This window comes from Cannabis sativa, chromosome X, assembly GCF_029168945.1.
Source record: "Cannabis sativa cultivar Pink pepper isolate KNU-18-1 chromosome X, ASM2916894v1, whole genome shotgun sequence".
NCBI lineage: Eukaryota > Viridiplantae > Streptophyta > Magnoliopsida > Rosales > Cannabaceae > Cannabis > Cannabis sativa.
The window spans coordinates 5,205,427-5,222,738 of NC_083610.1; the positions used below are offsets into that span (position 1 = coordinate 5,205,427).

Sequence of the window (17,312 nt, forward strand, 5' to 3'; positions counted from 1 at the left end):
GAAAATTACAAACACAATAAATAAAATCACAATATAAATAGTATATATATATATATATATATATATATCTATAGATGAGAGAACAATCTCAACACTACTAACACCAAGTGTCAAGTAGAGAATCACAGAACTTGAACAAGGTTTTATATCTTTGTCCAAAAACTTATTTCCCCCTACCACAAACACTTTGGGAAGAAAATAACGGACATAGCTTTCTGGATTTATCAAGCTTATAGTTTATAATAAGGTTCTCTCTTTGATAGAAATTCACAAATAAAGTGTCTTCACAAGTGAATCAAAGACCTTTATTTATAGTGTTTAAGATCACACACTTTAAAATTCAAACTCATAGCCCTTATGAATATTATGAACTCAAATGTAACTCATGCACGCATAATAAGGATTTTAAATTAAGATGTGTAATACCTTTTTACATACTTAATATTGATGATAATTGTAGAAATTACAAAATGTAAGTAACTTCACGAGACTCTTATTATATTATAATTTATATAAATATTACATATATATATAACTCATAATCACATTATATACATTAATTTTATATTAATATATATTATATAATATGTCACATTTTAATATTTTAATCTATTTTATATTATAATAAATATAATATAAAATTAAATATTTATCTTTTTTGTTGAGGTTAATTTGTATGGTCCCAAGAATTAATTAATTAATATCATGAAATATATAAAACATAAAAATCTATATATATATATCATTTTGTAACATTAAGAGTAAATCAATGACATATAAAAAAAAATTTATAATAAATATCATATATAACAAGGATTCTTTTTTTTTTTTTTTTTTTTCTATAATAGACTTTTTGCATACAGATAATGTAATAATTAATAATAAAAAAAAAATCCTCTTTTTGAAAAAAAAAATATATTTGCACTCCTTTTTGAGTATCCTTAATTCTACAAAAATATTTAATAAGATCTTGTCTAAGTTGAATACTATATATGTTTTGAAAATCAACCTATGGAGCTTTTGTATTTAGATAATGTAATCAGAAAAAGCTTCAATATAATCCATAACTCATAATTAAATTAAAATCAACTTAAAAAGTCTTCTCACCTTTTTCACTTTTACATATCTATTTATTTATTTTTTTTATTAAAAAAAAACATATATTTATTACCAACACTACTATATATAAAGCACTACATATCACTATGAAAAATCACAAACCTCACTAAGCTTTTCTTTCTTCTTCTTCTTCTTCTTATATACTTTCTTACATTTTCTTTTTTTATTTTCTCAAGAAAATAAAAAATGGGTGAAGCTGTTGAAATTTTCCTTTCTAATGGGTTCTCTACTTTTTACGAAAAAAAAGATCAAAATATTATTAATAATAATAATAATAATAATGATTCAAGTTGGTATGAAGAAGTAATTGATGAAGATCTCAAATGGTCTTTTGCTTTGAACAGGTTTGTTAAATTAAATTATTTATTAATTAATTAAACTATATATATTATAATTATTTGTCTTATTATTATATAAATTTGTTTTTTTTTTTAAATTAATTAATTCTTATTTTTATTTTCAGTGTTCTGCATAAAGGGACAAGTGAGTTTCAAGATATAGCTCTCTTAGACACAAAACGTTTTGGAAAGGTTATTATTTTTATTTATTTATTTATTTTAGAATATTATACAAATATATATAAATAATTATTTATTTAATTTAATTTAATTTTCTTGTTATAATTTTGAACAGGTTTTGGTGATAGATGGAAAAATGCAGAGTGCTGAAATTGATGAATTTATTTATCATGAATGTTTAATTCACCCAGCTCTTATATGCCACCCAAAGTGAGTTTATTCATATTAAAAAAATAAATAAAATTTATTTATTTATTTATAATATTTAATAATAAATTTTAAAGAAAAATATACAAAAATTACTAAAGTTATCATTTCTTACTGATCTTTTTTTTTCAGTGGAATTTTTACTTTTATGTTTTTATTAAATTTTTAAATGTTAATTTTTTATTTTGATTCTTTATTAATATTTTAATTTTTAAAACACTTATAATGTATTATATTATGTATTATTGATATAAATAATTAATTTCCATTCCATCAAAATAGAAGAGTATATGAGTCTATATATTGAAAAGTTTATACAAAAATTATTATTATTATCATTATTGGAATGTAATTAATTAATTAATAATTATAACTAATGCAGCCCTAAGACTATATTTATAATGGGAGGTGGAGAAGGGTCAACAGCAAGAGAAGCTCTTAAGCACAAATTAGTGGACAAAGTTGTCATGTGTGATATTGATCAGGTAACTTAATTAAACTAATTAATTAATTAATTATCATTAAAAAAATATTTATTTATTTTATTTATTTATGTGAAATTAATTTCAGGAGGTGGTTGATTTCTGCCAAAGATATCTAACTGTCAATAAAGAAGCATTTCTTCACAAAAAGCTTGATCTTGTAATCAATGATGCTAAGTAAGTAACTAATTTAATTTTTATATAATTAATTAGTGTTTAAATATAATTAATAATTAATAATATTTAAATTTATAATTATACAGAGCTGAATTAGAAGAAAGGAGTGAGAAATTTGATATTATAGTTGGAGATTTAGCTGACCCAGTTGAAGGAGGCCCATGTTATCAACTTTACACTAAATCCTTCTATGAAAAAATACTCAAGCCCAAACTAAAGCCTAATGGCATTTTTGTAACTCAGGTTCAATTCTTAACATATTTCTAATTACATTTTTTTTTTCAATTTAAACAACTAATTAACTAATTATTTTTTTTTAATTAATAATAGGCTGGACCAGCAGGAATTTTTACTCATAAGGAAGTCTTCACTTCTATACACAATACTATCAAACAAGTCTTCAAATGTGAGTTTTTATTATTATTATTATTAATATGTAAATAAATTATATAAATATTTTTTTAATATATTTTTTTTTTGGTTTGTAGATGTAATAGCATACACAGCTCATATACCATCTTTTGCTGATACTTGGGGATGGGTTATGGTAATTAATCATTAAATTAAACTAAATGTAATTAGATTAGATCTTGTTGGTTTTAGATTTAATAATAATAAAACGACGTCGTTTTGTAGGCATCGGATCAACCATTTTCGGTCAACGCTGAAGAAATTGACCAAAGAATCAAAGAAAGAATCGATGGAGAGTTGTTTTACTTAAGTGGGGCCCTCTTTTTCTCCTCGGCTACTCTTAATAAGACCGTTGCATTATCGTAAGTTTAAAATCCTAATTTTTTAATTAAATTATTATTAATAATAAACTTTTGCTTAGTTAAACATTTTGAAAAATTATTTTAAAAGAAAAAAAAATTATTTTGAAAAATTTGTATTTTCTTTTTCTACATCTTATTAATATTCGTTCGAATACATTATTATTATTATTATTATTATTATATTTAGAGCTGGCTCTGAGTTGAAATAAATCTTAAATTTTTTTTTAAAAATTTAATAAATAGTATTTTTAAAATGATATTTTTATTTGGCCTCTAATATTCTTGAGCCTTTATTTAAAAAAAAATGTAGTATTTTTTAAAATTGATAAGAAAAATGTATAATTTTAAATTGGAACAAATTTTTTTTGGGCCCGAGTTAGGTGGACTCTAGGCAGAGGCCTAACCTGCTTATATCCAGGGCCGGGCCTGAGTGCATGCCTAGCCAAATCTGCCTTAATATTAGGGACGAGCTAAGCCCCCGCCTAAAGCCCACTCCTATTAGGGGCCCAACTAAAAAAAAAATAATAAATATATATTTTTTTAATAATTTTTAAAAATATTGTTTATTTTTTTAAAAAAATGCCCAAATTTTTTTTCTTGAGGCTCAATTTTACTTAGGGTCAGCTCTGCTTAACATAGGACTAGCCCTAATTTTGTCGCAATGTTTGGAAGGTTATTTTGCAAAAAGAAAAAAAAAATACATACAAAAATGTTTATTTTACTAATCACTCATTTTTTATATATCTAAATAATGGTTATTTTTACCAATTATTATAATATTAGAATATATGACATTAATATGACATATTATTATTGTGTATTTATTATGAAGAGGGGCTAATTAGTAATTTTTCTACTCTGGATCTCAGATTGTTGAAGGAAACTCATGTGTACACCGAAGAAAATGCTAGGTTCATTCATGGACATGGCTTGGCTAAAAGTGTGAATAATGAGTTCTAAATTTTGGGTTTGGGGGAATTTCTGTACAGAAAATTACCAAAAAAGAAGAGATGGATTTTACAAATTCAAAAATATCAATTCACAAAAATTTGTTTTAAGTATTTTGGTTTTTAGACATTAAAAAAAATGTTATGTTATGTTATGTTATATTAGTTTCATTGGGTTGTTGATAGGATTTTAAAGTGGTAATAGACTATATTATTATATATGTTAAAAGATATTTTATGTTGTTGTTATATTTATGTATGCCCTATATATTTTATATATATGAAAAAATGAATGACTTATATCTACATGAGGCATATTCCTCCTCCTCCATTGCACTTGATTTTTTTATAGTTTGATATAATAATGAAGATTTAATAATATTATTATTGAGAATGGATATACATAGAATCTCTATCTAAGAATATACTTGAGATTAAGTAAATTATATTCTAATTGAGAGGTTATAACTAAATAGAGTTACACTAAAAAAAAAAATTAAAAAACTAAAAAATATCAATGTAATAATAATAACAATAAATAATCATTAATACTATATTATATGAAAATTATTTTAGAGTACATATAATATTCATAGATGTATTATAATTTGAAATAAAATTATTAATTTTACATAAATAAATTTACAAAATATATGTATATATGTTATTAAGATGTAATTACTAATTATTCTTATATAGAGGTATACTTTGTAAATACGGGACTTAGAAAATGTATAACTAATTACAATTTAGAGGTTATTCTTATTTATAACTGGCCCAAATTGGGACTTAATTTTCTTATAACAAATTAGAGGTTATTCTTGAATAGAGTAATCTTAAATAAAGGTTCCAGTGTATCTGATATTTCAACAAGATTAATGAAAATGAGTTTATAAATCATTTAAACTTTTATATAAAATTATATAATGAAAAAATCTATTTAGATAATTAAGGTAACTAATTTTGTATTTTGTTTTGTGAACAAAAAAATTAATTATATTGTTGATAATAGTTAAGTGTTAAAATAAGGTAGGTTGGAAATATAAGGCTATTCTTATGGCTTTGTGATAAGTTTCCAAACAATAATCAAATTATGGCCTTAAATAGTTTTTTTTTGAATAAAAAACGTACTTTGATAGATAAACCGGTTAGACCTTACGGTCGTTACATAAAATATTTGTCGGAATGGAGTTTAACGGGATAACCCCAAGCCTCTTGTGGGTAAACGTCCACTTAGCCACATTATGAGCGGCAAAATTACAATCCCTGTTAATATAAGAAAAAATACAACTAGAAACAAATAAGAGTAACTTTTACAAAATAAGACATAGTTTTCAATACTCCAGTAAGACTCCTTCCCATTGAGCGCATAACTAAGTTATCAACAATGGTACATGAGAATATTGTTCACTACATGCATTTTAACAATTCAAATTTCTTGAATTGGTCATCAACATTCAACAATGCGTCTCATCTAGATACGAAAAAAATATAATCAAGTGAATTAGTGAAAGTAGGGTTGGCACATGATTTTAAGAAGGGATGTTTTTTAACACTTAACCATAAAAATTAAAATTTTGACGACAAAATCTATTGAACTCCTATTTCGTATCTTTATACTTCTATCTAAAAATTTCAATTAAGTATCATAGTGTACTGTGCACGTGTACACAAATGTACACACGAAAAAATTTTTAGTAGTCCACGTAATATTAATTAAAAAAATAATTTTAAATATTTAAAAATTTAAAAAATAAAAAAAAATAATTCTTTTTTTATAAAATCTAAATCTCTCTCTCTCTCTCTCTCTCTCTCTCTCTCTCTCTCTCTCTCTCTCTCTCTCTCTCTCTCTCTCTCTCTCTCTCTCTCTCTCTTCATGGTGGACCTCACCAGATCTGAAGCTCCATGACTCTGATTGAGCCATCTCTAGGTCCCATTGAGCCAATTGAAGCTCGGTTTTGTTGATCTCTCGTTGAAAAGTTATAGATCCCATTTGAGCTATCTTTGGGTCCCCATTTTGTTTATAATTTTGGATTTAGTTTAAGTTGGTGGTGGCTTTTGTGGTTTGTGGTGATAATTTTTTTTGTGATTTAAGATTAGTGCTAGTGTGGTGGTGGCTGCGGTGGTGGTTCTAGCAGTGGCTTTAGTGGTAGTGATTGTGATGGCGGTGATAATGGAGAAGAAGAAGGAGAAGCAAGATAGATTAGGGTGGAGAGAATTAGGTTTCAGGGAAAAGAAAAGAAAAAAATAAATAAAATAATATTTTTTATAATTTATTTATTGTTATAATTTTTAAATTATTTTTATAATATTTTACCAGTAGGTTTAGTACCACCTTTTATCTTTTTTACATCCTTCAGTCCAATCTTTAAACTGTGCAAAGTTCGTTCATATACTGGTATACCCCATGAGTAATTACCATACTCACCAACCCCAATGATGTTAAGAATCTCAAAAGAATCATTTTTTGAGTACATGTTACTAATCAAGCAATTAGTAACAAGGTACAAAATAGCCATCTTCACAACAAATTCATCAGACTTAAAATCATTGTACATAAACCTCTGCTCAACAGTACTAACAGTGACTATCTAATCTCAAAAATATCTATCAATAAAAGTATTATATTTGTGTGTGTATACTTGCTCAAATCAATATCACCAACACAATACCAGTTACAACAGCCAATTCAGCTAAACTAAAGTTAAAATTCTCATCACTAAACTTAAATTACATATCTTTTTCATTTTTCTGATGAAGCTCCCTATGTAAGGAATTATGAACAAGTTGAGACTAAAAACCAACAAGATGACTATCTAAAAAATAACCCAAATAAGTACTACGAAAAATCTTACGTTAGTCAACTTAGAATTAATATTTTTAACCAAAATGTTATCTTTACTAGAAAATAACATAACTTTATCCTGATTCTTTTCACTCTCACATTCCTGAAATAACATATGATATACAACAAGCGAATAGTAAACTTGTACTTAATGGTGTAAACTAAAAACCTTATACAAAAAAGTATAAATAAAACATAGATTGAGGAAAACAAAAAACTACAAATAAACCATAAAATAAATGACACAAAAAAAGTAACTACACAGTAAACATAAATATTGTAAACTAATTTTTATATTGCCTACATGATAAATTGATAAACAATCTACTAAAATACCCATCACAATACTAAACCATAAAATAAATCATTACACTACTAACATAAAAAAATAACAAACATAGTAAACCTAATTTTTTTTAACAACATAGAAAACCTAAATTTCATATACTACAATATAAATAATTAAACAAATAAATTAAATCAATGTTTAAATTGCTAAAACAATAAATTGATATACAAACTACCAAAATAACAATCACATAACATTACTAAAAAGAAAAAACAACAACACAAGAAACTTAATTTTTTAAAATTAATTTTGAAAAGCTAATTATGATTATTAATAAACTAAACTAAATTTTACATGCTAAAAAATAAATTAAGAAATAACTATCAAAATAAATTAACAAATAAACTTAAAAAAAAATAACATAAACCCTAACTTAAAAACACCAAATCAGATCTAAAAATAAAAATCAAACACAAGATTATGACCAAAGAAAGCATAAACGATCACATGCAAAACAAAAAAAATACCAAATTTTTTTACTAAATAAGATCAATATAACAACTAAAAAAATACAATAAATGTTCAAAAAAATGTTATCTTCCTGAACGTCTTCTACAACTTGCTTTATCTTTTTCAACTTGCTACTCTTCTTAACAAAATTATTACAAAAAATCAAATGAAATATAATAAATTATTGCAAATATATGTATAATTTATCAATAATTTTTATTTTTGTCAAATATGTTAAGGATTCAACAACTTTAAAGATTTAAAATTAAGTAAGGTACCTTTCTCACAACGGTAGCTGCAACACGAGCTTGCGAAGCAAGTACTCTAAAGAGGCTACGACCCCAAATTTTGGCCGACACTTTGCCACTCTGATGAAGGCTGCGATTTCTCTTTCTACCACTTGAGGAGGCCATCACCTGGAAGCATGTGACCACAATGAGAAAAAAGAAGGTTTCACCACCGTAGCAAGTTCGTATAACGACACAAAAGAGAGAGAGAAAGGCTTTAAGTAGGGGTGTACGATAATAGATTTGGTTGATTTATACTACAAAGAGTACTTTACAAAAATATAAGTGCAACTTACCAAACTAAAGAAAAAATCAATAGACTTAACTTGTCCAATGAAATGGTCGGATTAGTTTTATTTTCAACCCGCTTAATATACCAATTGAGAGCCGGTTATATTTTTGTTGGTCTTTTCAGTTTACATTTTTCGTCAATTTTTTAGATTTGCGATTTATAAAAATTTATGTATAACCTTAAACTTAAGGCGACTTTCCTTAAAGAAATGAGAACGAAAAGTTCTATAAGAGTATATCTAATAAAGAGTTTTAAATATAGTGTATTGTTATTATTATTATTTTTTTTGAATATTTTGTTAAATAATATAAAATGTGTATCAAATTTTGAAAAAAAAAAATAGTAATAGCTAAATTTTAGCCTTAATAGATATGGTTTTATGGTATATTTTTAGTCAAATTTAAATCAAAATAATATATTTTTGGCAAAAATCCAAAAATGATCTTTTTAAAATATTAAAACTTGATTTGAAATAACATTAAAACAAACAATAATTTAGTCATAAATTATGGGAGTAACATATGACTTGATACTGATCGTACAAGTAACAACAGATCACAATGGAATCATTTTCTTAAGTTGACTTGAGTTCAGTCATTCATATGTTTATTCAACTAAAACTTGTAAAGACTATTTCTTTAATTAGTTTAATAATATTTAAACTCTTTTTTCGCGCCATAATTTTCCAGATCTGATCTAGAAAGAAGAAAGGTTTAATTTTTAATTAGGAACAAATCAGAATAAGCTTCTGGGCATTTCAGTTTCCATTTTATCTTCAATCCAAACTAACCTTTTTTCTTTTTTAAAAGGTTTTGAATTTTGATGGAAGTAAGGGAAAAAAGCTTAAAACCAGACAACAATGGAGAATCAATTGTAGTTGATATTCCAAGTGTAGAACCTAAAGGGGCAAAAGGGTCTTCTTCAAAAGTCTCAGAATTACCAAAGAAAGCATCTTTTATGAATTCACCGGAGATTCCAGGGTTCCGGCCTCCTCCGGCGACTCCTGCTTCGCCGAAGATAAAACCAGAATCAATTCTAGAAGCTGAAGGGGCAAAAGGGTCTTTTTCAAAAGTCTCAGAATTACCAAAGAAAGCATCTTTTATGGATTGGCCGGAGATTTCAGGGTTCCGGCCAAGCCCCAATAAATCTCCAACGACCCCTTCTTCGCCGGAGATAAAACCAGATAACAATGGAGAATCATTTGTAATCAATGTAGAACAAGCTCCACAAGAGACTCTTACTCGCAGGAAAACCCTTAAAGTGGTTGAAGAAGAGCACACTTCACCAAGCCTTGATGACTTTGAGGAGATTTATAAAAAAGTTGAGTTGAAGAAAGTGAAGAGAAAGAAATTGAAGACAAAAGTTTTGGTTGAGTGGGTTTTGTTTGTGATCTTAGTTAGTTGTTTGGTTTGTAGTTTGACTATTAAGAAATTAGAGAAAACAATCATTTGGGGTTTGGAGTTATGGAGATGGTTTGTTCTAATTATGGTCATTTTTTGTGGTTTGTTAGTGACTAATTGGTTTATGCATGTAATAGTTTTCTTCATTGAGGCAAATTTTTTGCTTAGAAAGAAAGTTCTTTACTTTGTTTATGGGCTAAAGAAGAGTGTTCAAGTCTTTATTTGGTTGTGTTTTGTTCTTCTAACTTGGGTATTTGTCTTTAACCATAGTGGTGTTTCAAGGTCTAAAACAGCTACCAAAATTCTAGAGTACATAACTTTGACTCTTGCAACTTTTCTCATTGGGGCATTTTTGTGGTTCTAAAGACTTTAGGGTTAAAAATCTTGGCTTCAAGTTTTCATGTCAACACATTCTTTGATAGGATTCAAGAATCAATTTTTCATCAGTATGTGTTTCAAACCCTTTCAGGGCCTCCACTCATTGAGGAGGCTCAGAGGGTTAGGAGGTCACCGAGCATGGGGCGACAATCTAGTTTTACAAGTACAAAAAAGGGAGACATGGATGAAGAAACACAAGTTATTGATATGCCTCAACTTTATAAGATGAAACAAGAGAAGGTTTCAGCTTGGTCTATGAAGGCTTTAATCAATGTTGTTTCGAGTTCGGGGCTTTCGAGCATTTCTTATCCGTTGGATGAGATGGAAAATGTTGGTAAAGAACATGATAAGGAGATTACTAATGAGATGGAGGCAACTGCTGCTGCTTATCACATTTTCAGAAATGTTGCTCGGCCTGGTTCCAAGTGAGGACATAATAATCTAGCTTATTTGAGTTATTACCTTATTTGCTTGGTTAAATTTTATGTTTAACTTGGCCTTTTGTAATGACATATAGGTACATTGATGAGGATGATCTCATGAGATTCATGATTAGGGAAGAAGTGGATCTTGTTCTTCCTCTGATTGGGACAGAGAATGGTCGAATTGATCGAAAAGCTCTCACTGATTGGGTGGTAAGTCTTTGCAACTCATTTGTCATTGATGAACTTCACTTTCATTTTATGAATTCAGTTGAGTTAGACATTTGTTACTCTAGTAGATGATCAGTTTGAGCACTTAGGAAGAAAACAAGGCTCATCTTTCATGGTGTTCAATGTTTTTGTTGTGCTACTACTCTTTGAACTCCTCTTAAGAAATTCATTATTTCACTATGACAATTGACAATTACAATATGAACAAGACCAGACTATAGCTATAAATATGTGCATGCATCTCAACTTGTATTTTGGAATACACGCCGGACAGGGTCAGCCCTGAGGTAAGGTGAGATAGGCGTGCGTCTTACGCTCTCAAACGCTCAAGGCTCCGAAATTGTAAAAGAAAAAAATTATCAATATATTGATAAAATATTAAATAATAAGAAAAAATATAACAAGATAGTATTTAGTGTTGTGGTAAAGAGTCTTGAGTTAACAGATTTCCAACCTCTAATTTTTTATTTTTTTTTTTAGAAATATTTAATGCGTAGCTATGGAGAATTGAACCTTATAACTCTTAAGAATTTTAAAAATGTTTACCACTTGATAATAATTAAACTTTTTATATAAGGTCCCAAAATATAATTTTGTATTAGGTCTCATATATTTTAGTACTGGCCCTGGCACGTGTTAAGAAGCCCAATCTGTATTGACATCACCAATCAAGACAATTTCGAACACCTAGGAAGAAAGTCCCTCTAAAGATCACTCCTTCTTCCCTTAGACTTCTCAATTATGATTACAAAAAGTTACAAACTTGATCAAAACTAACTGAATTGCCATGCGTCAAGGACAGTTGTAACTGGATTTAGTCTTGATCTTATTGCAGGTGAAGATCTACAATGGCAGAAAATCATTAGGACATACTCTAACTGACACTAAAACAGCAGTTAGTCAAGTGGACAAACTTGTGACAGTTATTCTGGTTGTAGTGACTATTGTAGTATGGCTTATACTCATCAAAATTGATACCACAAAAGTACTAGTTTTTTTCTCATCTCAGATTGTAGTGGCAGTTTTTGTGTTTGGTAAAGACATTGTCTTTGTGTTCATAAGGCATCCTTTCGACGTCGGAGATCGTTGTGTCATTGATGGCGTTACGGTAATTTTTATTTCAGCCTAAATTTTTTATGTTTTTCATACTTAAAGGTAATTAGGATTTTTGTTCCCAAACTTTAACAACTACTAAATCATGTTCTCTGAATTTTTCAAACCGTCAAATATTTTTCCTGAATTATTGAGATTGTTAGATTCAAGGATTTATGTCATTCTTATTTTAGTTTTATACTTTATATTCTTATTCTTAATTGGTTTGCAAGTCCTTGAATCTAACAATCTTAATACTTTGGAGAAAATTTTTAACGGCCTGAAAAATTCAAAGTTCAGGAGCATGATTTGATAAACGTTAAAATTTAGGGACGAAAATCCTAATTAACCTTAATTCAATCACATCTAACACAATGTTTACTCAATTTAACATAGTACAAAACCAAAAGGACACTATTCTTTTGAAATGTTTGTTTCAATGGTTTGGATTCTTATTAAGCTCTATTTTTTACTTTGACAGTTGGTAGTTGAAGAGATGAACATCTTAACAACTGTGTTCTTGAAACTCAACAATGAAAAGGTATTCTATCCAAACTCAGTCTTGTCTACAAAACCCATCAGCAACTACTACAGAAGTCCAGATATGGGTGATTCTGTCGAGTTTTCGATCGATTTCAATACATCTCTCGAAAAGATAGCACAACTCAAACAAAAAATCAAGAAGTGAGTTTACTTAGTAACACTACTAATGTCAATTTTTTTTGTTCATTTGTTGACACATTCTGGTTTTTGTTTATGTTATTTTTAATAGGTACATAGAAAAGACTCCATCACATTGGGGTCCTACTCACAGTGTGGTGGTGCTTGACATTGAGGATGTGAACAAGTTAAAAATGGCTCTTAATATTACTCACACCATGAATTTTCAAGACTTCAATGAAAAGAATCGACGGCGGTCTGAATTGGTTATTGAGATTAAAAAGATTTTCGAAGAGTTGGGTATAAAATGTTGTGTTCAACCTGAAACGGTTCATGTCAAACCCATTGGCTTGGACTCAAATGTAGCTGAACACGAGAATTGTGTGGTTAACTAATCGCCAATTACTTTTATTTGAGATGGCTCTCATTTAGTATAACTCACTTGCTATGTATGTTCACATTGTGTGATTTATATGTACACATATCATTATTCGTTATGTTTTGTTAAATTTAATTTTAAATTTTATATTTTGTAAAAGGTTATAATTTGGATCCATTTATTATTATTATTTTTGTAACGCCCTTACTTATGTAAAATAAGATGCCATAAATAAACTGGTGTTAAGATATTAATGTTGCCTTTATTAAAAAAAATAACAATTTTCAAAACATGGGTACCCAATTGAAAATAAAGTATTACCACTTAGGGAAAAGTAATAGAAAATTTAAACGACAACATCCTCGATAAGTTTAATAAATTAAAAAAAAACTTTCAGCGGAAGATGGCCAAGACCACACGCAGTTACATGATCACACGAGATACACCCCATGCTGCCCAGACTCAACTTGTCACCGAAAGCTTACAGGCTTACTTATCTGCACATAGGGGGTAAATAAGGGGTGAGCTGCAAAGCCCAGTAAGGAAAAACAAAATACTATGTACCAGCATTCACACATCATATCACAAACATATACATCAAACATACAACAACCTAATCATAAGTATAAATAGAGGCAGCCACACAAATACTGAAATACCACACACTCACACTCCAGCTTCCATACAAATCTGGAGTGTCTTACGTTCTTAACCGTAACGCAAGATCAATAACCAGTGCACCCTTACGTACACTGCCTCACTTACCACATCACCATACATGTGTGGTTTCCAACCACTTCCAAGTACCTGGAACATGATTAAACAGCCATATACAATCCATCGACAAAACACTAATATGTCACCGAAACTATCACATTTTACAGTTTCAATACAATTTATTCAAGCAGTCATACTAGATACTCAAACCATATAAAAAGCAAGTATAAAGTATAATTATTTTTCCTTACCTCAACTCCGCTGTAATTAACTCCTACGATACCTTCTAGGCCCTATAACATTTAACGAAACCCTTAGTCCACCGATAAACTCAATATATTTATTACTCTTACTGTACAACAACTTTAGCCTAGAATTTGACTTATAAAACGTTTGAATTAGAAGTCCTACTGTTCACAAAGTTTTTAGTTAATTGAAAGACCTTTCTAACGGTATAAAGATCATCAAAATCGGAGCTATAACCTAGGAGTTATGCATGTTTTCTCAAAACAGTTTCTTATAAATCCTGGATCATGCCGATTTCTGAATACAGCCCAAAAATAAAAGTTTTAAAAATAGTTACACCTCGATCTAGATAATACTTTATTCATAAAAAATGTAGCTATTTTCCTAAGCTTTAAAATGAGATGAAGATCTTTTAAAATGGATCAAAAGTGAGAGAGATATTGAATTTTTACTGAAGACACTTTTTCTGAAATAAAACTTAAAATGAAATATCATAACCGAGTAAAGATACTAACTTTTGACTGGGAAGAACTCCGAATTAGGGAAAGATTTCTCAAAGAAAATATAGATTATTGAATTATCTTTCTAACAGTACAAGAATTGCTTGAAAATAATAGATATCGAGAGAGATATCACACTTTTACTAAGGCAATATCGAAAAGAAATTTAAAAAAACTGTAATTCAACAGTCAGTGTAAAACATGAATTTTTTGACATCGAAATAATCAGAATTAGGAAAGAGTTTCTTCATGAAAAATGTAGAACATTAAATTATCTTCAAAACGGTACCTAGATCACTGAAAACGGACATACAAGGAGAGATATATGGTAGTTTTATGAAAACCTATTTCTCTGAAAACGAAAATAAAACATACTACGAATTTTACCTGAAGATTTCGAAGACACGGAACGATGATCGGTTGATTGCTGACCCCGAAACTCTTAAGATTAAAACAATTGATTTGGTTCAATAGAGAGGATAAAAAAAATTGAGAGATGGTGAGAATAAAAGAATACGATACTATCTGGCTGCTAGGGTTCTAGAGTATATACGTATATAACATATCGTATAATAGGTTTAAATTTAAAAATAAAAATCTAACTAATGAGATAAAATTATGCTGATTTAAATTTAAATTTTAAATTTTAAACTAACTAATCTAATGCTTCACACACGCACAACAACAACAACAACAATAATAATAATAATTATAATAATAATAATAATAATAATAATAATAATAATAATAATAATAATATAATTGTATCACACTTAATATACCAAATACCAATATATGTATATAAACTGGATATTACAATTTTTAAATGACTAAATACTCTTAGTTATAATGAAATGTATATTCTTTTGGATTTTATATTTTAATAAAGTGATTCTATTTGTGGGTGGATATAGTAGGCTAATGTATAATTTATTTTAATTATTTATTTATTAAGATATTGTTGTGAATTTCTAGTTGAGTTTTTATAAGCTTGAAAATTTATTTGAATTAATTTTACTTTCTAAATTTAAATCCTAACTTTTAACAACTTTTAATTTTTTTTTCCTTTCCATTTCTTTTTCTTTCCTTCATTTATGTAGACATAAGCTTTCTTTGATTAATTTTTTTTCACAATCCACAACCACACTCATATCTTTAACATTAAGGGATAAAAAATTATTAATCAAATCATCAAAGTGTGTTCAATAATATACGTTGTGTTCATTTAAATATTATTTGATTTGATTTGAATTGGTTAAAATTGTAAAGATAGTCTTGATTACATGTTTTGACTTTTTTATAAGTAAAATTGAGTTTTATATCGAGGCCCCACTAGATTTTTCTCTGGTTTTTGCCCTTGCAGCTGGGAGGCTGGTGCTATGGCTAAAACAAGGTCCAAGAATCATAGAAAATCAAAATCTGCTACTAAAATCTCACGAAAGAAAGCTGGCAATGGCAACGCTGATGCTGATCTTGCTGAGGCGATGGAGCGAATTGATGAAATTGATCCACTGGAAGTCACAGATGAAGAGGAAGTGCCAGGGGAGGATCGGCTCTTTGAGGGAGAAGATCGACATGAGTTTCGACCTCTGTCCCCTGATACTTCTCTGAGGATGATTCAGAAGCAAGATGAGGTTAGGGAAGATGCTCGAAATGATTTTCTACATTTTCTCATGGCAAATAACCAATGTAACAGTGACCTGCGACAAGGTAAGGATTCCATTCCCCCTATTTTGCGTTCAAATTCTGTGATGAGAAACCTAGAAACTTCATTTAAAGATACAGAGCAGGCGAATGGGAAAGTAAAAATCACTTTTGATGACATTGAAGAGGAAATTTTGTTTTGGAAACCTTCAATTGTGTGCTATGTTCTTGGAGTTAATCCTCCATTGCACATTCTTGAAGGTTTTGCCAAAAGGATATGGTCTGATCAGGTTGACAGGGTTAAAGCTTTGGCTCATGGAATTTTTCTCATCCGATTTACATCTCTTGAGTTTAGAGATCAGGTTATGAATGGGGGCTATGTATTCTTTAATAGAAGACCTGTAATCTTGAAACCTTGGAACCCTAATATTAATTTCAAGAAAGAGGATGTCAAGTGTGTACCCATATGGATACAACTTGAAGATCTTGAACTGAAATATTGGGGCCAAAGGTCTCTCTTTAAAATTGTTGGGCAGATTGGTAAGCCTCTTTTGGAGGACTCTATTACTAAAAATCGGGAAAGACTGAACTATGCTCGAGTTCTAATTGAAGTACAGATGGATCAACACCTCCCATCCATGATTGAATTCGAAAATGAACATGGTTGTATTACTTCAGTGAGTGTCAAGTATGAGTGGAGGCCGATCACATGTTCTCATTGTACTGGGATTGGTCATTCGGCTGGGGAATGTAAAAAATCTGCTGCCTCTCTTAAGCAACAATGGGTGGTCAAGAATGATAACCGAAAACAGAAACATTCTGAGGTAGATTCTGATGGCTTTACCAAGATTGCTTCAGGCCCGAGAGTAGACAAAAATAAAGAACAGAGCTTGCCTACTACAGTAAGGATGGGGAACACTTTTCAGGCACTTAGTTTTGAAGAACAAGATGGGAACATTGAGGAAAGATATGGTGAATATGGTGTTGACATGGTTAGCAATGGTGAACAGAATTTTGATGATACAAGAGGGGGGGAGGACCCTCTCTTTCCAATGGATAGATTGTTATGTTGGAATGTCCGAGGGGCCAATCATCAATCTAAACAACAGTTAATCAAGCATTTTATTTTGGCTCAAAAGATTGATTTTGTTGGTCTCCTCGAGACAAGGGTAAAGGCTTCAAAACTTGGAGCCTTGT

The 17,312-nt window shown here is 29.0% G+C and overlaps 2 protein-coding genes across 2 annotated transcripts; both read left to right on the forward strand.

Moving 5' to 3' along the window:
* The first annotated feature begins 1,197 nt into the window (after nucleotides 1-1,197).
* LOC115706322 (thermospermine synthase ACAULIS5) lies at nucleotides 1,198-4,527 on the forward strand. The gene is made up of 10 exons (XM_030633940.2): nucleotides 1,198-1,463; nucleotides 1,583-1,649; nucleotides 1,753-1,847; nucleotides 2,227-2,329; nucleotides 2,415-2,503; nucleotides 2,590-2,746; nucleotides 2,834-2,909; nucleotides 2,992-3,050; nucleotides 3,140-3,276; nucleotides 4,146-4,527. Exons 1-10 carry the CDS (start codon nucleotides 1,306-1,308, stop codon nucleotides 4,234-4,236), a joined length of 1,032 nt encoding a protein of 343 aa, XP_030489800.2. The 5' UTR covers nucleotides 1,198-1,305; the 3' UTR covers nucleotides 4,237-4,527.
* A 4,437-nt stretch (nucleotides 4,528-8,964) lies between these two features.
* On the forward strand, nucleotides 8,965-13,157 carry LOC115718009 (mechanosensitive ion channel protein 10). The gene is given in 6 exon segments (XM_030646979.2): nucleotides 8,965-10,202; nucleotides 10,205-10,649; nucleotides 10,742-10,859; nucleotides 11,713-11,985; nucleotides 12,451-12,653; nucleotides 12,742-13,157. Coding segments are annotated over 6 exon segments (2,256 nt in total). The 5' UTR covers nucleotides 8,965-9,268; the 3' UTR covers nucleotides 13,025-13,157.
* Nucleotides 13,158-17,312: the final 4,155 nt, after the last annotated feature.